Genomic DNA, 20,698 nt, shown 5'->3' with positions numbered 1-20,698 from the left:
TCCTTAGGCTGCTAGCAGGAAGTGAGCAAAGCCCAGGCGGATGGAGTGGGGAAACACTGCCCTGACTCTTCAATTGTTCATAGCTTTGGGGTTAGCTAGATAGGTCCAGAACAGGGAGTTCCCCAGGCAGGATGCCGGTGGTGAGAGATAGGATACTGTCTGATATGGGAAGCCTTGGCCCATGAACAGGAGCCTAACTCCTGGCTTGTTAATTACAGGGGATGGCAGTTGGTCTACAGAACTGCTAATCTAAGCAGAATAGGATAATCCGACTCAAGACTTGAGTTCCAGCCTTTGAGCAACTTGAAGGTCAACTGCCATGACCTTGGGTTGATGAACTCCTTCCTAACTGGAAGGATTCTGTTTGTTTTGTTTTGAACTTATTGAGTTTATTATGGCCAAAGGCTGGGGGAGGGGGAGAGAGACTACTCACAGCAGACCTTGAGAAATATAGGCAGAATGTACACTGGCAGCAGAGAGCTGAGGAAGATTGGGCAGAGCCTAGCAAAAGAAGCTGCAACAGAAGCCTGAGCTCTCCCTTCTGATGGCTGACTGGGAAGTCTGGTGAGTGTGGACTTTAGAGCCTGTAAGGAGGCCAAGGCTGGTGGAAAGTATCGTTGTTCAAGTATAGCTGGATCTATGGGGCTTAGGCTGTAACCTCTGGTACTGTTGGGACCAGAACCATCCCACAACTATGTGTGGCTACACTCACCCCCTAGGCAAGGCAGCTAGCTAGCTAGACAGTCTCCAGATCCCATGACCTTCTGTTTCCAGATTCCCAAACAGAATGGACAGGTGAGTGGCGGACACCTCTGCTTCTTGGGAGGGCTGGAGATGGTGTGTGAACACCGCCACCTGTTGGCCACGACTGGTATTGCTACAGGCAATGTTTGGCCTCACAGGAGTCTAGCGGAGGTTTGCTAGCTGTACCTCATCAGCTCAAGTGGCAGTTTAGAGACTGGGTGTCAAAGCCTTATGAGAAGTCATTCTCATGTGCAGGGTCTACAAATAATTTTTATTGAAACTGAACAAATAACACAACAGTCTCACTGTGCTGGGGAATCACTCTTCCCCAAGCCATTTTTCACACTCCAGAAGCACAGAGCTTCCACAAATAAGTATTTTTTTAAAGCCATCTCTGTATAGAAATCAGACTCTGCCCCAACATTATCATAGTCTAGACTATTTACAAGCCTTCACATTTTAATTATGCCTTTTATGTATTTCCTCCTCCTTTCTATCCTTACCAAGGAGCTCCAGTACTTTCCCTTAACAGACCCTGAAGGGGTAAAGATACCATAGGAGAAGGGTATGGGCTCCTCATAACTACTGGCACCAGCCCCAGTTGTTTCTTACCACTGGGTGGTGGACCGCCTCTCCCTCACAACTGGGGACTTGTGGAACTGGTGCAAAGGCAAGGGAGACAAGAGGATATGTGGTGTGGGGCAAGTCCCCAGAGATACAGGCATCCATAGCTTGTCCTGACCCCGGCCTGTACCCTCTCAATTTGAGGGCAACTGGTTGAAATCAAGGGAGATCGGTCCAGCCCTGGGTGAAAGGAGAAGCCTCCCACACTGGTCCCCATTCTTATTTTAAGAGCCAGCAAAGTGTCCATCTTAGAGTGGGAGCACGTGGTATAGGTGGGCAGGAAGGATGAGGCTGGTACATATCTCCAGTCTGTCCGATACAGGAGGAATCGAGGTAGCAAACGGCTGAAATGCTCTGACTAGGGGTAAGGGGAATGAGGGGAAGGAAGTTCCCACGTGGGTAGAGCCCCTACAGCCCAGGGACCGGAAGAAGGCAGACTCTGCTTGTAAGGTGCTGTAGCTTCTAGGAGGGCCAGGCCCTAGGCAAGCTTGGAAGAAAGCAGGTCAGACAAGTAACTAGGAACCAGGCATTCCTGATCGGCATGTGTCCTGCCATGCTTCTTGCAGAAGTGGCTGGGGGCGGAAATGGGCTGGTGATTCTGTCATTAGCCCTCACCAGCCACCAACCACTTAATTGTTCAGATATAAACCAATACCAGTTAACACTGAGGGACTGCCCCTCTTACAACTGAAGGTTCTGGGCCAATGGAGTTTAGTTTATTCAGGGTTGTGGCACCAGCCTGGACTCCTGAATGGAAGCTACACCTTGATCCTGGGAGTTTCTCTCTGGGGCAGCTTGTGTCTGCCATGCCATAGGCTCATACTTCATAGAGGATCACAGGGAAATCCACGTGGATTCGGGGGGGATCCAGCTTCACGATGCCCTGCCATGGAAACAGAGGCTAGTGAAGATCAGCTCTGGACCTCTATGCTAAGAGCATTTCTGTGATTCCCAGCTCCTCCCCCAGAAAGCCCCATCTGTATCTCCGTTGGCATACTGATAAAGGCTTCACTGCTCGGCCCCCTCACCTGAGGAATCAGATTCTTATGTACCCGCCTCAGCTTGGCTCGCTTCTGCCCGTTCTTGGTGACGATTGTCTCCTCATAGAACTCGTGAGCCAGATCCCCATCTTCATCATAGAACATGGAGCTGTGTAGAGAAGGGAACAGGCTGGGTTGGAGCCTCACACCTGGCCCTGGCAAACACCACAGACCACAGAGACGTAAGCTGCACCCCAAGAAGCACAATGCTAATCTCCATGGAAGAACAGTATGTCTGAAGAACTCTTTGCTTGGTGTTTGGAAGGAAGCAGGCAGTCATGCCAACAGGACGTCATATTAGATCACCCTGTCTAGGCAATTAAGCTACTTCTCATCATCAGTCTGTTCCACAAAGGTAATGATTCTAGTAGCAGGCCTTTCACCTGGGGCTTATAAAGAGGTGGGGTCATGGCCCAGGCATACTAAAGATACTGATGGTTCAGGGACAAAGACCAAGATAGTGGGTGTCTGAGCCAGGAAGGCTGCACTCCAAGTCATTCCCAAGTGGCTAGTACTGTCTAATCGAGACTGTTTGATCTCTCTGGTATTTACAGTCAAATTTTCATCACAGGGAGTGCCAGGCCCTAGGAGCCCACTAGGTCCAGGCCATTTTGTGTGAGCACCTGGGAAAAAAGAAGGTTAGGTTAGTGCTTCAGATCTAGAGAACCAACTGGTTGAGGGCCCTTTATTTATTGTGGCCCCACCTTCAACACTGAAGCCTATTTCTGCTTTTCCAGACACTACTCTCAGAGGTCTAACTTCCCAGTGAAGAGGGCAAGACACCTAAACAGAAGGTCATTTTCCCTTAGATTCTTCTAAGGCTTAGAAGGACAGAAGGAACATAAATGCCTTTAATTTGCAGTAGGTGAAACGAAGATCCTAAGACTCTAAGAGGCCGTCTTAGCTGTATTACAGAGGAGCTTCTCCCTAAGAGACAAGTCTCAGCCAATTCTCTAAAAAGACCATCTGGGCGGACAAGAGCTGAATGCCGCTTGGTTTTCCCTTCTCCTTGCTTTGACTGGGACCCAAAATATGACAGTCGTTCTGATTCAAATGTAAGGGGGCGTTTCTTATTCCCGGATGTCCTCCCAAAGGCAGATACCCATGCCCTTACCCGCGGCGCGTGAATACGAAGGGAGGCACTGCTCGGGCTCGAGACCGCACCAAAGATTGCTCAGTGCCTGCCGCCTCTGGGCCGCCGCCCCCCGTAGTGGAGGCAAAGGGCCAGAGGCCCCGAGCTTTGGAGCCGCTGGCGCCCATGTCAGCGCCGCCGGCGCATGGCGGACCGAGCGGCCGCTCCGCTCTCACAGCGCGGCGGGCGCGACCATGCCCTGCCCCAGCTTCCACTCGCAGGTGCCGCCGCAGCCGCCTTCCGCAGGCTCTGCTGTCTCCACGGAAACCTCACTTCCGCTTCCGCACGCCCTGCACGCTGCCTCCTCTGAGTGGCTAAAGGTTTCATCAGTCTGTGGAGTAGAACCAATGGCCACTCCCAAAGGCTGAACACCCTAGGATGCGCTGCCTCCAGGTCCCAGAAGCCTATGGGTCCCAAGGGTCAGCTGGGACAGCTCCCTCCCAGAAAGGCGGAGGTAAAGTGTTGTTGTTGACTTTAAGGTCTGACCCGGGTATAATAGTCTCAATGTCCCAGACGCCGCCCAAACTCAAAAGCAATAGTTAATTAGGTCACCCCTCCACCCCCAAAGGGACTGTAAGGCCTGCCACAGGCCAAGGTACATTTGGCTTGTTTTCACAACTGTGTCTTTGCAGTTGTCACATTTGCAAATCTAAAAGAAATTAAAGAACTTGCTGAATGACTTTGTTATCTTTTGTTTTTGTCTTTTTGTTGTTTTTTTTTTTTTTTTTCTGTTTGAGATAGGGTCTCACTATGTAGCCTTAGCCTGCCTGTAACTTGTTATTTTTTAAAAAAAGCTGGCCTCAAATGCATATCTACCTGCCTTTGCCTCCTAAATGCTGGGATTAAAGGGGTGATCCAAATTTCTTTTAAAAACTATTTGGTCAATTCCTTATGACTATATTTGAGGTCTGAAGGACCCTAAGTTGAGTGTTGTAAACCAACCAGATAACACACTTCAGGAAAAAAATTGTTACCAGCTCTACCCTTGTGGCATGTGAAGTGTAATACCCACAAGTAGTTACTTGGTGAAAAGGGTTATTGCTATGGTTTCTCTCAGATGGCCTGAGAAAATGGTTTCCCTGTGCAGAATCTGTAGCTTATTCTTGTCTCCACATGACCCCAGTCCCCGAAGGTTGAAAGACACCTGAATCCACAGGCATACATTTCCTAAACATACTGGTCGCACTGCAACCTTGGAAAGGATGCACTCTGGATGTGTCTGTCAATCATTATTGGCAGTCACTCTCATTAGGCTTTACCCTGACTGGGGGCCCACATCAATAGAGTCCAAACCAGAAAAATTGTTATGTCTTTATTCAGCCAATTCTCTCAGGCATCAGGCCCTGATGATAATTGTCATACTCCCATCCCTTTCCCAACAGGAGGCATTCAGTTGAGGCCACAAAACATTACATACATTCATACACTTCCATCAAAAATATCTGAGGGAGACTCTGACTTTGGCTAACAAGAAGAGGGTCTGGTCCAGCAACCTTTCCCTTAGAGAAGGCACTGACCCACCGCAGTTGTACTGGCCAGCCCTCCCTGACCCCAGGGTGTGTGTAAGTCAGAAGGCACGGTAAGAGGGAAACCTGGACTATACCTTAATGCTTATATTATTCTGAGCAGCTTCCCTTGGCTCTGATAGGACTATCCTGAGACCCATTCACAACCCCAAAACAATCTTTCTCCATAGGTTAAGTCCTCACCCTTGAAAACATAACCTTGTTCTGTCTGTAGAGTCTCTAAGATTCTCACAGCTGCAACCCCGATGAAAGACTGGAGCAGCTACCCAGAGTACGACTCAGTATATAAGGGCAGAGGGAAGCAAAGCCATGCCCTGCCATATCCACTGGTAGAGGGTCAGCTCCTTCACTGTTCTCTGGGCTCATCCCCGTCAGCAGAGGAGGACCTCCACGCACACGCACTCCTCAGGCCCCACAGGCCCTGTCACACTCACACGGCACGCTCTTCGCACTGCCTGTTCTCCTCCTGTCACTTAGGGTGACACAAGGTCACCCCAAAGGACAGGCGTGCAGGGCCTCCTGGATCTTCTGGCGACAACGAGAATATTTCTGCAGGATCTGGCGAAGGTGTTCCTCTTCTTCTCGCTGAAGGATGCGTAAGAAATTGTGCAGTTCAGGCATGCTGAAGGCATCCCACTGGAAAGGGCAGAGGAGATACATGGGCTGCAGCAATGTATGGCTAAGTTGGCAGACCCTCCTCAGAGCAGGACTGGGCCTTCTGATATTACTTTCCTTTTCATTCCCCTCCTCATTTTGTTATTATCTCATGTGTATGTGTGTTTTGTCATGTATCAGGTGTATGCAGAAGTCAATGTTAGATTCCCTAGAATTAGAGTTACTGCTATCTGGACTGTGGGAATCAAACCCAGGTCCTCTATAAGAGCAACATATACTCTTAACCACTGAGCCAACTTTTTGTTGTTGTTTAAAAGTTTTGGAATTTATTGAACCCAAGTTCTTTGGAAGAGCAGCCAGTACTCTTAATCACTGACCTATCTCTCCAGCCCTCCTAAGCCAACACTTTAAGCCCCCAGTTTTTGTTTTTTGGTTTTTTGTTATTTTTTGAGTCATGATCTTTCACATATCAAAGACTGGCTTTGAACTTATTATGTAGCTCAGGTTAGTTTCAAATTTGTGATTCTCCTGTTCTGTGTCCTGAATACTGGGATTTTAAGTATTTATTACTATGCTAGGCTTGATGTTAGGCTCTTGACTAAATAGTTTCTGCTAGGATCCTCATGAGCAGTCTGCACAGAAAACAGATGCCTTGTAGAGAAATCTATCAGTTGTTAAGCGCACTTTCTCACATATTCTCTGTCTGTCTGAATACAATGGACCATGACTCAAACCTAGAGTCTCATAAATGTTAGCAAGTTACCTTTTACATTTTCTTTACCACTAAGCTACATTCCCAGACAACATCCCCCTTACCCACCTTTTTTCCCCCTCTTTCTTTATTTCTTTTTCTTTCCTTTTGCTGCCAAACTCTGTGGATGCTGAGCATCTATTCTTACTACTGTACCACAACTAACCCCTAAGTAAAACCTTTTTTTTTTTTTTTTTTCCATTACTGGGAGTTGCACTGTGCTGTCTAGTTTTCTGTCAACTTGACATAAGCTAAAGTTATCTGAAAAAAGGGAATCTTAATCGAAAAAAAAAATGCCATTGTAAGACCTGGCTGTAAGGCATTTTCTTAGTGACTGATAGTGGCGTGGCGGGCCAAGCCCATTGCATAAGGTGGCACCTGGGCTGGTGGTCATGGGTTCTAAAAGGAAGCAGGCTGAACAAGTCAGTAAGCAGCACCCACCATGGCCTCCTCTTCAGCTCCTGCCTTCAGGTTCCTGTCCTGTTTGAGTTCCTGCCCTGACTTCCTTCAATGATGGATTATGATGTGGAAGTGTAAGCCAAATCCACCAACTTGGTCATGGTGTTTTGTTTCGTTTTTTTTAAATGTTTGTTTACTTTACATATATGAGTACACTGTAGCTGTCTTCAGACACACCAGAAGAGGGCATCGGATCCCATTACAAATGGTTGTGAGCCAACTATGTGGTTGCTGGGAATTGAACTCAGGACCTCTAGAAGAGCAGTCAGTGATCTTTCTTAACTGTTGAGCTATCTCTCCAGCCTGGTCATTGTCAAAGCAATAGAAAACCCAACTAAGACATGAACCAAGGGCTAAGCATTTTACCACTGAACTATATATAGCTCCAAACCTTTTTACTTTTGACACAGGATCTCATTATGTTAACCTAGACTGGCCTTTATGTCACTCTGTAGCCCAGGAAGACTTTGAACTAGTAGTGATCCTCCTGCTTCAGCATTCCAGTAGTTGAGATTTAGGAAGAGTGTCACTAGGCCTTGCTAGGAAGAGTGTTTTGTCTGTTGGTTGGCCTTGAACTTTAAGCAACTCTTCTGCTTTAACTTCCCAAGTACATGAGACTACAGGCCCATGCCACCTGTTCTAGCTGCTAAAACATCTTAATGCTGCAAAGAGGCCTTCATGTTTTCCAGGTTGTACCTGTGAAAGGTTTTTCTTTTCTTTCTATTTTATTTTATTTTATTTTTTAAAGATTTATTTATTTAGTGTATATGAGTACACTGTAGCTGTCTTCAGACACACCAGAAAGAGTATCAGATCCTGTTACAGATGGTTGCGAGCCACCATGTGGTTGCTGGGAATTGAACTCAGGACCTCTGGAAGAGCAGTCAGTGCTCTTAACCTCTGAGCCATCCCTCCAGCCCCTCTTTTTTTTTTTAAAGATTTGCTTTAGGGGCTTGAGACATAGTTCAGTGTTCAAGAACATTGGTTGCTCTTGCAGAGGAGCAGAGTTCAATTCCCAGCACCAACATGGTGGGTTCTAAGCATCTGTAACTCCGTTCCAGGGGAGCCAACACCTGTCACATATATACATGCAGGCAAAACATTCATACACAAAGTCTTTTTAAAAATCTGTTTTATGTGTTTAAGTGTTTTGTCTGCAGGCAGGTATATGTACTGTGTGCATGGTCTGGAATTATGGACAAGTTGTAAGTTTCTACATGGGTGTTAAGAACCAAAGCCAGGTCCTCTGCGTGAACAATAAGTGCTTTTAACCACTGAGCCATCTTTCTTGTCTGCCCTACTGTTCTAGTTTGTGTGTGTGCGTGTGTGCGTGTGTGTGTGTGTGTGTGCACGTGCCAGAGTGGGGTTACATGCACATAAGTACAGGTACCCTCGAAGGCCAGAAGAGAAAGTCAAATCCTTTGGCACTACAGTTGCAGGTGAAAAGGAGCCACTGGACATGGGTCCTCGGGAAAAGCAGTGAGCACTCTTAACTGTGAAGCCATCCCTGAGTCCACATATATGTGTCTCTGAACTTGTCTTGGCTCACCATGAGTTAGTCAAGACATCAATCTTTGGAGAATTTTTTCAACACCAGGAAACAACAAATCCCTAAGACAATTCTTCCTAGCTTGTGTGGTCTTTTTTTTTTTTTTTTGGTTTTGGTTTTTTTGTTTGTTTGTTTTGTTTCTGTAGCTCAGACAGATCCCAAACTCATAGCAATCCTTCAGCCTCAGCCTCCCAAGTACAGTGATTATGACATGAACCACTCACTAGATTGAGCTTCTTCCTAGTTTCTTGGGATAGGCTCTAGACCTTGGATTGAGAGTCCTGGAAGCCTAAACTTCCATTTGAGGACCTGCATGTCCTTGGAGAGGCTGTGTAGGGCCTGTCTTCTAGCCCAGTTTCTCCTGAAATTCTCACCACAGCTACAGCCAGTAGCTTTGTCTAGTGATAAAGAAATAAAGACTATGTACTCACATTCACCTCCCCAGAGTCATTCTCCTTCAGGACAAAGCTCAGGGCTTTTTCACTGGGCCCCGCAAGAAGCCGTAGCTTCAAGGGCTGCTCATCATCTGACAGTTTCCGGAAGTATACTAGAGGTTGGGGGTGGGGGGAGAGACAAACAATAAAGAGACAGACTCAGATGCCTCAGCCCCTTAATGCACAGGTATTTGATGTATATACCCCTTAAATAGGGAGAATTATGATTGGAAACCTACCTTGGCCATGACGTTCAGTTCGTTCAAACAGTGCAAACTTGCGAGGATCGTCTACTACCATGAATTTTCGAAGCAGGGCCTCAATGACCTCCCGTGCCCGTGTTCGTGATAGAACATGCAGATGCTTAATGGCATCCTTAGGCAAGTAAAAAGAGGTGCGGCGCCTCACAGCTGTGCTCCGCCCTGTGCCCTTCCGGGCATCCTGTAAGGAAGGTGGTTTCTTGCTGGAAGGCACTGAAACAGGGCGTACAAGTTTCAGTTGAACCTTGATGAAGCCTGTATAGGAGCCATCTTTATTCTAAAAAGAGAGAAAGAAGAACCACACCATGTCAGGAAGTTCTGTTGCAGATGGATGAGGTTAGGTTGAGTCTTCCTGGGGCCGGGCAAAGATCATAGAGATTGCTGCTTGGGCCCACCCCAGAATACTTGGCTTTGACTCTGGACCTCTGGTACAAAGCTGGGCTTCTGTTCCCCTGAAACTCCTGAGCTGCCAACTCACCAGGCTCATGAAGAGGTTGCTGTTGATTTGGCCATTGTAATCCTTGATTTTCTGCTCAGTCTCAGCTTGAGAAAGATCAGGTGTCTCCCGCTCTACAGCTTCATCCTAAAAGACAAGCCAGCATGGATTCAAAGCCCTTGAAAAGCCCAAGCCTTTTTTTGTGTGTGTGTGTGTCGGGGGGGGGGGGGGGGGGGCTTCCGGCTTGGAACTTGATTTTGTTCCTGTCACCAAACCCATACATCCTGAAGCCATCAATGCTCCTGGTTTTGCACACTATATATGAAGACAGATCATTTGGCTTTCTACTGTCTGGGGCCACCTCAGCCTGGTTGTGGCCCCTAACAACATTACAGAAACAGAAATGAATGCACATGGCAGGGGCCAGGAAAACATGAAGGCGTGAAGGACTATTAGGGGATTAAGTGTAGCTCAGTGATAGAGTACTTGTGAGGACCTTCGATCCCTGGTCTCCCCCCACCCCCAATCTCCACTCATAGCCAATCCTAGAACACTAGTTGGGTCAGTTTGTTCTGGAAAAGGAAGCCCACTCTCCCATTTTATAGCAGCACAAAACATGACTCCATTACAGGGTGGGAAGCAGGGGAGCTGATGCGCACCAGCAGACAGGAGGGAAAGCTGGTCTCTGTAATGTAACATGCCTCATGCCTCGGTGGGTTTCTAGGGCCGCCAGACCACATCTCATATAGTGAAGAAATCACTGGGACACACCATTTATCTCCTGACTCAAGCCACACAAAAGGCAGCTTCAAGCCAGAGGTGGATTGGCAACTTCCTGGCAGAGCCTGTCCTACCAGTAGCAAGCAGGTGGGCTTCTGCTCTTCCCTGGCTCTGATTTATCCCAGAGACAAAATCCTTCAGGGACTGGATTTTGCTGGAGGGTGGAGTGCTGCTCAGGGCAGTCAGAACTCTGAACTGGTTTTCCTCTACCAAACTCACTTGACCTCACTGCCCTAGTCTTTCTTGCTTCCTGTTGGTTTCAGAAAGGCCCTAGCTGGAATGCAATTGGAACAGCATTGGAATCACCACTAGGCAGTGCTTTGTCCCAGGAGAATTCTCGGAAGGTCTCAGCCGGGGTTTGAACCTGCAGCCTCACAAGTGCTGAACCGCATTACCAGCCCTCATGCTTTTACTTTACCCTTTGGGACTTCTCAGCTTCTCTCTTTCTTTCTCTTCTCCTTTTGGTTTCTTAATAGTTGGAAGCTAGGCCATCACGAATGCTAGCTAAGCACTCTACAACTGAGTTAGCTACAAACTGCTGCCTTTTAAACAATTCTTTTCTTTATATGCCTTTACATATAAGTTTTATATGCCTTTATATATATATGTTTTCTAACCTTCCATCTCACTTTCCTGATTTGCCAGCCTCTGTGCTGTTCTGAGGGATTCCTGCTCTAGAACAAGTTATCCCAGTTTGGTGGCCACAACCATGATATTCCCAGAAAAGTCTGATAATCTGGGCACATCTAGACTTTTTAAAGAGATTCAGCTGCGCTGGTACCACACTTTCGGGGCAGTTTAGTCTTTCCGATCCCTATGGGTAAAATGCGCCTAATGCTTAAAGTCCAAAGCAAGGCCCTTTCCTATATTCTCTAAACCCCTTTGCACAGTTCCACCCTGGAGGGAAGATCAGGAAATTGTCTACATTTCAGCAGCTGGTGTCAAAGAGTTGGTCCAGCAACAGCTGGGGACTTTGCTGACTGATCCAAGACCGAATACGACATGGAGAGAGTTCCCTCCCAAACTAACTTCTCACTTCCCGGTGGACTCCTCCTCCACTTCCTTATTTCCCCCAGGGAGGGAGTGGGAGCGCCCAAATGCGGAATCAAGACGCCGGTTTGGATTGCGAGGCTGGCTTTAGTCATGGGTGAATAATGCCCGCCTGTGGTCCACCCTTCAAGCTTCAGAGTTGCTTCCTCTGGCTCAACCAGTCTGTGACTGTAAGGACAGGGTAGCCTGGGTACTTAGTACCATCGCGCTGGAACCAGGCTTCTATTCGGAACAGAGACCCCCTCCATACGTTTCCCCGTTTTTTTGTCTGGACCAACCGAGAGGCTGTCGATGGAGAGGCGGGGAGGCTGCCCATCAACTAACTCTCCAGGCCGCAATTTACCGGGGAGGGGCGGCGTTCCAGCGACCGCCCCTCACCCACCGGCGGTACCCCAGGGCTCCCACCTGGTCGCGGCGCGGCCTGCGGACCAGCGAGGTACGGGCCGTGAAGTACTGCTCGAGCTCCGAGTCCGAGTCCTCCTGGCTGCAGTAGCCACTGCTTGTCGTGCTGCTCCAGGTCATTTCGAAGGAAGGTGTTTCAGCCTCGCCCATCGCCTTGCCCGCCCGATCCCTAGTCCACTGCGTGGAGAGCTTCCAACCACCGCCTTGGGCGCGTGCGTGCGTGTGAGCGTGTCAGTACGCGCTTGCGCCGAGGCCAGCGCCGCGCGGCAACCGTTAGGACTGAAACGTAGACAGCCCCACTTTAGCTCGGGTGTCACGGCGGGTGGGTGGGGACGTTGAGGGGCGGGGACACAACGCTACGGCTCGAGGAATGACCTCATCGCAGAGGCATCTCAATCTGACTCCGCCCCTCAGGTCCCGCCTCCCAGCGGGCCCGGCGTGTGCGCATGTGCACTGACGTTGCCTCGGGCCGGAAGCGTGGTGTGAGAGGTGCGCTTGCACTTAGCTAGGGCGCGGCTTTGCGGCCAGTGGTTTGTGGACAGTAGACTTGGCGTGGAGTCAGCAGCTGACAAACCCGCAAGCAAAACTAGCGTCTCTGATGCCGAGAAATCGATAATTGGGATGTGCATTATGCACGGCGTTGGGATTAACCCCGAATCCCTCCGCTGAGCCCCGGCTTCCCTCTCGGCCCGCTCTCCCCCGACCCCGCGCTCACCACGTTCGTGTCCCGTTCCAGTGCAGGGTCCCAGTCCAGGTCTCGGGGCCCGCAGCAGTCCAGGCAGACGAGCGCACGACAACGGTAATGGCAGGTGAACTTGCAGTCTGCAGAAAGGGCTGGCCGTGAGGCGGGGGAGCTCGGCGAAGTGACCCGCTGACTGAGGGAGCCTCTGCGCTACTGGTTTTTGGGCTTGACTGGGCTTTTCTCAAGCCGGGTACCGCCCACTGCTACACAGATCCTAGAGTCCTCTGGACACTTGCTGGAAGGCCTCAGGCGGTTAGAGATCCAAGCATCCTTAACGCTTGTGCTTGCCTTCCGCAGACCTACTACTTAGCTTTGCCATTAACTTGAAAACAAAGGCATTTAATTTACGACTTCCTGTATTTGTCCTCTGTCCCTGTTGGGTTTCAGACACAAACGGTAGAGGTGCCTATGTATCAAAGCAGACCTGGCCTCCAGATTCTTCTAGCATTCCTCAGTCCATACTGGTGCAGGACCTAAATGGCATATCCTGCTTTTTACCTTGAACTTTTCAGCCCCAGGGACTAGATTTCCCCTCCTTCCCAAAGGCTCTTCCCTATTATAATCCAGACATTTTGTGCTCGCTCCCCCCATGTCCCCGTCCCGTCTCTGTTCTGTGTTTCTGTTTTCCTGTCGTCTCTGTCTCCGTGTCTCTGTCTTTGCATTTCTTTCTCCCTGCGTGCACATCCTTTCTTTCTTCCCTTTCTCCCTGTCTGCATATCGACTTCTCTAGCCTCTTTCCTTGGGATCGGTGAACCTGCTGCCCTAAATAAACCTGCTTTCAAACTCTGGATTCGGCTTGAATTGGCTTATTTCTTCGGCAAAACAAAAACAAACTCTAAAAACTATTAGGCTCCACTTGTTTACACAAGTCTATTTTGTTTGTTGAGAAAGAATCTCGGAGTTCAGGTTAGCCCTAAATGGTAATGGCAATCCTCCTGCCTCCAACAGTTTCAGTGCTAGGGATTATAGGCACGTGCCACAATGTCTTCTGTACCCATTATCAGGATTGTTAAACCCTTCACAGCTTCTGCTTGCTCCCCTTGACTCCCAGGGATAGCCCCCAGCGGCCATCTTTTCTCACTTCTCAGCAGCCCCTTCCTTAGTTCTGTCAGCATCCAGGTCTAATAGTTGATGTCCAGGTTTCTCACCGTGTACTGACTGTCTCAGCTCTGTCTACGCTCACCAGATCCAAGGCAGTACTGATTGGTCCCTTCAGACCAAATCTTACATGTATGTGTTCACTTTAATGTCTAATAAAGATCTCAGATGAACATGGCCAGAATTTCATTTCTTTTTTCTACTTCACTTCACCACAGAGTTTCTATCTCAACAGGTTATCACTGTAGGACCAGTGTGAAGCTAAACCCTACATTTAACTTTGATTTCTTCCTTATCTCCCAAACTGTCTTCCTTCTCAGACAAGGACTCCAGAGCAATGTTCTTTCCCTTTGTGAATGTTGAAATGCCACAGTTCTTGCTTCCATGTGGCATTGTCACAAACAGCTGTACTAGCCGAATCTGTGACATACTCATGTAGTGAATGAGATGATCTCAAGGTATGCACAGGCCTATGGTACCATTCTTAAGTTCCTATATGGCTCAAAGCACCGATTCTCAACTCAAAACTACACATCAGAACTTGGGGGGCAGGGGCAGGTGGGTTGACTGTCACAGCCTGGTCTGCATAGAGAGTTGTAGGCAAGCCAGGGCTTCGTAGTGAAACCTTGTCTTAAAAACAACAAACCAACCAACCAAAACAAAACAAAAAAAACCCAGAATGCCTAAGGTTCACTTTCAACAATGAACTCAACAAGTCTGAGAGAAGTAGGCTCAAGGAGACTGGAGAGTATAAACTGTCCTGGGTGATTCCATTTGCTTATCATTCTTAGGTCAGAAGGACCACTTCTGTGTGTGTGTTTGTGTTTGTGTGTGTAGTCCATGTTTTAGCCTCTGCATCCTTGACTCAAAACAACCTTGAAGTTCCAATAGAATTCCTACTTACAAGGAGCCTAACTGAGGTTCTAACTTTTCTGGCCCCCTATTATATGTGGGAGAAGTCACCCAGGAATTTAGAGGGGACACAGAGCCAATCATTGGGAAGAGGCGGACCTCGGAATGTAGGCTCAGAGCACAGTAGGCACAAAGGCTTTTCAAGAAGGACCCAAGCTCTTTAAAGGCAAACTTGAAACCAGCACCTTATTCACAGACTACTAACTTTGCCCATCTGTGCACGCACAGAGTGTGACAAGTGATAAACCACTTTCTCAAGCACCCTCCCTATTGGGACAAGGTAAGGGGATCTGGTCTGCAGGAAAATCACTACTGTCCTGCCCTCCGCTGCGGCTTGACCCGCAACTATGGTGCTGCCTTTGACCTCCCGTTCGGTAGTCGCTGGCTGTGTGGGGCCGCTACTCACGCGCGCACTGTAGGCCCTTGCGCACGACGCCCCAGATGAAGTCTCCACAGAGGTCGCACCACGTGTGCGTGGTGGGCCCTGCAGGCTGGAAGCGGTGGCCACGACCCGGGACGTGCTGCTGTGATGGATTGCGTGTTGTGCCTGGCGCGATGCGCAGAGCGTTGGCACGCTCCAGCCGGGTACGGCCTGGACCGATGCGCCCGGACGGTACCAGCTCGCGTAGTTCAATGAGTTCAGGCTCTGCCGACATGGCCCGGTCAGGCCGGTGCAGTAGCGGACTAGCAGTTAGTGAGTTCGGAGCGGGTGAGGCCGCAGGGCGGGCCGCGACTTCGGCACCGCCCCCAGGATCAAGGCTGGGCGGCGGGAAAGAGCCGAGGAGGACGCGCTGGAAACCGAGGCGAGCCGACCCTGTGGACTTGTGGGCGGGGCACGGCACAGGGGTGGGCCCTTTCAAAGAGCCCCTTCCCAGTCTTTCCTTCCAGTCTTCGCCCCATCGCCCCTTCTCCCCCGCCCCGAAGGATGACTGTAAAGCCCCACACTGATGCGTTCTATGAGTCTGCTTTATTGTGAGAAAGGAAGAGGGTCTCCACATCCGGCCCTTGCTTACACCCCCACCCCCACCCCAAGCCTGACTGCCAGTTTGCTGATGCTGTGGCCTGGTCCTCTACGTATTCTCTGGGTGGGGCAGGAAGTGAAGAGCCTTCGCTTGTGTGTGGTGGTTTGCAGTTCTACTTGACTCAGCTGTGCTCCTCAGCAGGGAAATTGAGGTCTGACAGGGTCAGAGACACATTCTGGGTGCGGTCTTCTGTCGGTCCCTCAGCAGCTACGGCCTTCACTTGGCTCTGTCACCTTGGGCTGCTGGAGCACACGTCTTTCCGTGCTTCTCCCAGTGCTTGACTTGACACTCCCTGCAGCGGGGTGGGTTGCATGACAGTGGGCTTGTGGGAGGACCCAGGGTTGGAGTTTTGGGGGAACTAAGGTCCCAGGATCCCCTCACCTGCAGCAATACCACACAGTCTGGCATCTGGAGCAACGCTTGGAGGCCTCTGCACCGCAGTAGGCACAGCGGGGCCTCTCCGGAGCTACGGCCTCTAGGACGTCCAGCCTGTAGGTTTCAGCCCACCTGGGGGAGGAGTCAAGAAGCTCTGAATGGACCCGGTAGGTAGAAGCCAAGAAGCACTCTGTGACCTTCCCTTCTTCGTCCTGTGCACGTGACTTCAGCCACCTAGCGGACTTTACCTCCGTGCTTGTTGACGAAGATCCTTCTCTGAGAGGCTGAATACATGCTGAAGCTGGTGCTTGGCAATAGCCTGCCATTTGCCTTTGTTCTCTCGCTCCAGCCGATCCCAGATTTCTGGGATCTAAAAGAGTGTAATGGAGAGAGGGAGGAAGGAACCGGGAAAGTGGACCGTGGTCCCAAGCACCCAACTTTCTAGGGGTTTACCTGTTCTAACACTAGCTCCTTCTTAGGGGGTTGGGTTTCAGCCAGGGCCAGGTGGGCCAGGAAACCCTTCAGATCAGCAAGGTTGGGCAGCTGATCAAGCAGTGTGTCGGTGAGGAAGGCCTGAAGCTGCAAGATATCCAACCAAGGAAGGCCACTGGGAAAATGTTCCTGGCCAGAGGGCCAAGAGACAGGAAGTCCTGAAGTTGGGGCTGAGAGTACTTGGAGGGTTTGTATCTTACCAGCTCCCTGGTCACCTGAAGCTCAAGAGGTGGAAGGAGGACGGGCAGGTGGGGATGCTATGGGGGGGGTGGATTGGGCAGGTGGGGATGCTATGGGGGGGGGATGGATTGGGCAGGTGGGGATGCTATGGGGGGGGATGGATTGTGGGGGCAAAGGGTCATTGAATTCTCCACCTTAAGCAGCTGTCCTTTGGCAAAGCTTGTAAGGCAGTAGCGGGCTCGGGCCTCAGGGCTGAGCAGCAGGTTGTACAAGGCGATCCATACTTGCCCATCCAGCTTGTTCAGCTTTTGCTGCTCTGAGGGGGCCACTGTCTGCCATCGGCCACTCTCAAAATGCTGCAGCTTGCCTGGGGAGGAGACCAAGCACACTGGATGCAGATGTGGTACTCTCTTCGAGAGTGTGTTGTCTAAAGGACTGACCACTGCCTAGCAAGGTTAGAATGGACCAACCAGAACAAGGTTGGGTTTTTAATAAATGACTCACAGGTCTGCCTCAGAGTCAAAATCTAGTCCTGTCTAGGGTGAGACATCTCAGAATCCTCAATGTTTATGCTGTACGTTTCCGCTGATCCCAAAGGATGTTCTAGAAGCAGCCAGTTACAGTCATAGGCAAATTGGGGAGAGCCTTTACCTCCTTCCCGCCGGCTCCAGGGACTGTGCTCTAGCAGTTCCACCAGGAGGCAGGGCAAGTCATGTGTAGTAAGCATTCGGTTCAGTGTGCTCAGGGAAATGCTAGGGGTAAGGTAGAAGGGCAGTTAGCAGGGGCTACTGGTCAGGGTGTGCAGCCCTTTATTGTGTGCCCCAGGCCCTGGAGGGTGGCCCACCTATCCACACAATCTGTGATGTATCGAAGCACAGAGAGGGCTTTCAGGGAGATCTCAAACTCCATCATCTCCGCCTGCTTCTGCAGCTCCTGATGGTGGGGGAGGGGGCACAGGCACAGGGTATTCACCCTGCCTGTGGAGGTGGAGGCTGGAGGGAACTCACATCAAAACTTTGCTTAGTTCAGGCAACCTGAGCTTACTTGCATAGGGGTACTGTCCTGGGACCGTTCTTCTTCAGACAGGTCACCACCCTCTTTCCGGGTCACTAGCAGTATCAGCTTGCGGTGGCAATAGTCTACTAGGTCCAAGACCTTGTCATCTGCCGACTCACACACTTCCTGGGGGAGAGGGTGTCAGGGAGGGAATATTTCTGGAGTTTGATGCCCTCCCCGACAGACATATTCCACCAGGCTCTGGTCTTCGGAGTTAGCCTCTTGCAGGGAGATAGAGTGTCTCACCTTGTGGAAGAACACCGTCTCTAGGAGATTAATGATGGAAGCCTCATGGTGTACCTGTTGAAGAGGACAGTGCTGGGCTGAGAGGGAGAGACAGGGGCTGTTAGCTATCTTTCGTGGCTCAGGACTCTGAGGGCCCATCTCACCACCATGTATATGGGGAAGGTATTCTGGGGCTTGAAGTCCTCCAGCCGGCACAGCACCGGGAACACCTTCTGTTTCCACATCTCCACTGCAATCAGCTCTTCCACCAGCGTTGGGATCTGGGAAGGGCAAGGGAGGAGCAGGGGTTAAATGGACCTGCCTTGACCTCCCAGCCCTCCTGTCACAGTTTTAGACCAGCTTAAGTCTCCAACTCTCTTGGGGTTTCCACTGAATGACCTTTACTGCCCCTCTTGCACCTTACCCCACCCTCCATTCAGGCATCCCGCCTTTTAGGGCAGCTCTTCTCTTCCTGTCCTTTCTCTGGTCTTTGTCTGTCACCCGGCTGGCCAAGGTGCTTGTGTACCTTGGCCTCACTCTTTTTTTTTAGTTAAAAAAAATTATCTATCTATCTAGATATCTATATTTATTTATATACTGCCACTGTCTTCAGACACATCAGAAGAGGGCATCAGATCTCATTACAGATGGTCATGAGCCACCATGTGGTTGCTGGGATTTGAACTCAGGACCTCTGGAAGAGCAGCCAGTGCTCTCAACCGCTGAACCATCTTTCCAGCTCTTGGCTTCACCCTGAGGCCCTTTACTGTGTTCTGTTCCTAGATCAACCCCTGCTACCCAGCTCTGCCTTCCTCTTGCAGGGGAACTAGTGCTGTCCTTGGCCCATCCTCCACCCAGGCTGCTACTTTCCCCTCTTGCGTCAGAAAGACTACCTTCCCCATTTAGAAAGAAAGCCTTGCTTCCTCTTTAGAGAGGATCTCTTTGGCCTTCCAGTCAATTTAGGCTTCTGTCAGCACTTGAGCGCTCCTCCTGGAGCCTAGGATCCACTAAGGGTACAATAACAGGAAATGTAGCCAGGTACAGTGAGTGAGGCATGCCTGCAGCCCCAGCACATGGGAGGCAGAAACAGGAAGGTAATGAGCTAATGGTTCTCTGGGTTAGAGGCTAACACCTTATTTCAAAATAAAACAAGCATGCTTTTCTTGCTATCTTAGGAATGGCAGGTGTATCAGTGTCCCTGAGAGGTACAGTAGGAAGGCAGGAATCCTGCCTGGAACCTGGACTTACCTTCCCATGGGTGACCAGCAGTTCCTGGATGGGCTCAGCCTGGCTTCCGGTTGCGTCAAGGATGGCTTGCATGTTCAGCTTCTCCAGGTTCTCATGTTGCTTATTCCACCTGCCCCCGAAGGGATGTGTATACATTGGGTGTCGGGATGTGCAGTGGGAGTGAGGGTGGGGCTGGATTCTACTGAAGCCTACCATGATCATGCCTGAAACCAGAGGGATATGGGGGGACATACACTCCTATCTCAGAGAGCTTTGCCTACCCACCTGGAGGCCCCTCCACTCTGGCAACCCCTTCTCCAATGTCAGTTCCAAGCTCCTCCACTAAACGACCAGGTGACTCCACCTGCTGCAGCTGCCTCACCCTTCAGATCCCATCTCCCGAAGCTGGAAACTGCGCAGGCCCCGCACCAGCACCTCAGCCTCCCCAGGTAGCAGCAGCTCCAGGTCACCCATGCCAGAGGTTAAGATTCCTTTGGCTTCAGGAAACAGTCGGAATGGGGAAAACTGAAACACTTAAGGACCACAGGGTCCAGCGGCAGGACCAAAGTCTTGGGACAGGACAATTACTAAGCCGTTGAGGCGCAGGAGTCCTTGTCGCCACGGAAACGAGGGAACTTGGGGCATGCGTAGTTTCGTCCCGTTGCCACTTGCCACGCCCACCTCGCCACCACACCACACCTCCCTAGGGCTTGCACAGCTGTGAAGCCCTCACCAACTCCTGCAGCTGCATACATAGTCTTAGTCCCCCAATAGGGTAGCTACAGTGGTCTCCGTTTGTTTGTTTTCCTTTATGATACGGGCTGGCGGGGAACTTCCTATTTATACCAAACTGGCCTTCAAGTCAAAGAGCTCTACCGGCCTCTGTTTTCTCTCTCTCTGTATATATGTGTGTGTGTATATCTATCTATCTATCTATCTATCTATCTATCTATCTATCTATCTATCTATCTATCTATATGCAGTAGCTGTCTTCAGACACACCAGAAGAGGGCATCAGATCTCATTAAAGATGGTCGTGAGCCACCATGTGGCTGCTGGGATTTGAACTCAGGACCTCTGGAAGAGCAGTCAGTGCTCTTAACTACTGAGACATCTCTCCAGCCCTGCTCTGTCTCTTTAGTGCTGAAATTAAGGCATGTGTTACAATGCTCAAGCCAGCAGGCAGGGGTTCTAATGATGTACACCTAACATTCCTCCCTTGAGGAAGGCTCTGGTACCCAAAATTCTAGACCACAGTGGCTTACCAGCTGCTCTGAAGAACCTACCTCTCCCCCTCTCTCCTACCTCTGTGCTTCACATTTTGTCTCATCCTCGTTTATTTTAACAATACTTTTGTGTGTGGGCCATCTCCCCAACACTTCCTACTCTTTCTTTGAAACCGGATCTCATATAGCCAAGACCAACTTGGAGTTCACTATAGAGTCAGGGCTGGTTTAAATTTTACTTCTTCTTGGTCAGCTTCCCAAGTGTTGGGGATTCAGGCATGCACCACCATGTTTGTTTTCCATGTTCCAACTTCATGGGTTTTCCCCCGAGTTCCTCATAC

General features: G+C 50.1%; 3 protein-coding genes across 5 annotated transcripts; all 3 read right to left on the bottom strand.

Annotated features, from left to right (window-relative positions):
* Positions 1-1,001: 1,001 nt before the first annotated feature.
* TUSC2 (tumor suppressor 2, mitochondrial calcium regulator) lies at positions 1,002-3,789 on the bottom strand. The gene is made up of 3 exons (XM_080934105.1): positions 3,523-3,789; positions 2,397-2,517; positions 1,002-2,251 (listed from the first exon to the last, which is right to left on the bottom strand). Exons 1-3 carry the CDS (start codon positions 3,666-3,668, stop codon positions 2,186-2,188), a joined length of 333 nt encoding a protein of 110 aa, XP_080790231.1. The 5' UTR covers positions 3,669-3,789; the 3' UTR covers positions 1,002-2,185.
* Positions 3,790-4,849: 1,060 nt separating this feature from the next.
* RASSF1 (Ras association domain family member 1) lies at positions 4,850-15,210 on the bottom strand (the record flags this gene model as incomplete). 2 transcript variants are annotated; one of them, XM_080934649.1, is made up of 6 exons in its annotated part: positions 4,850-5,702; positions 8,872-8,987; positions 9,114-9,411; positions 9,613-9,717; positions 12,518-12,624; positions 14,961-15,210. In XM_080934649.1, the coding sequence occupies 6 exons, from the start codon at positions 15,208-15,210 to the stop codon at positions 5,556-5,558; spliced, it is 1,023 nt and encodes a 340-aa protein (XP_080790775.1). In that variant the 3' UTR covers positions 4,850-5,555. The 2 variants fall into 2 exon arrangements, with proteins under 2 accessions (XP_080790775.1, XP_080790776.1); XM_080934650.1 differs by lacking the exons at positions 12,518-12,624; positions 14,961-15,210 and adding an exon at positions 11,806-12,049.
* A 378-nt stretch (positions 15,211-15,588) lies between these two features.
* On the bottom strand, positions 15,589-19,605 carry ZMYND10 (zinc finger MYND-type containing 10; the record flags this gene model as incomplete). Of its 2 annotated transcripts, none has more annotated exons than XM_080934145.1 (11): positions 15,589-15,868; positions 15,958-16,083; positions 16,200-16,321; positions 16,405-16,530; positions 16,818-17,069; positions 17,464-17,556; positions 17,668-17,805; positions 17,926-17,979; positions 18,069-18,185; positions 19,153-19,261; positions 19,514-19,605. In XM_080934145.1, the coding sequence occupies 11 exons, from the start codon at positions 19,603-19,605 to the stop codon at positions 15,793-15,795; spliced, it is 1,305 nt and encodes a 434-aa protein (XP_080790271.1). In that variant the 3' UTR covers positions 15,589-15,792. The 2 variants fall into 2 exon arrangements, with proteins under 2 accessions (XP_080790271.1, XP_080790270.1); XM_080934144.1 differs by lacking the exon at positions 19,514-19,605 and adding an exon at positions 17,275-17,375 and having other exon boundaries at positions 16,818-16,990; positions 17,468-17,556; positions 19,153-19,436.
* Positions 19,606-20,698: the final 1,093 nt, after the last annotated feature.

Source organism: Micromys minutus (assembly GCF_963924665.1).
Source record: "Micromys minutus genome assembly, chromosome: 21".
NCBI classification, from domain to species: domain Eukaryota; kingdom Metazoa; phylum Chordata; class Mammalia; order Rodentia; family Muridae; genus Micromys; species Micromys minutus.
Note: the sequence above shows the minus strand (reverse complement) of the source record. Positions and strands in the feature narration are given on the sequence as shown.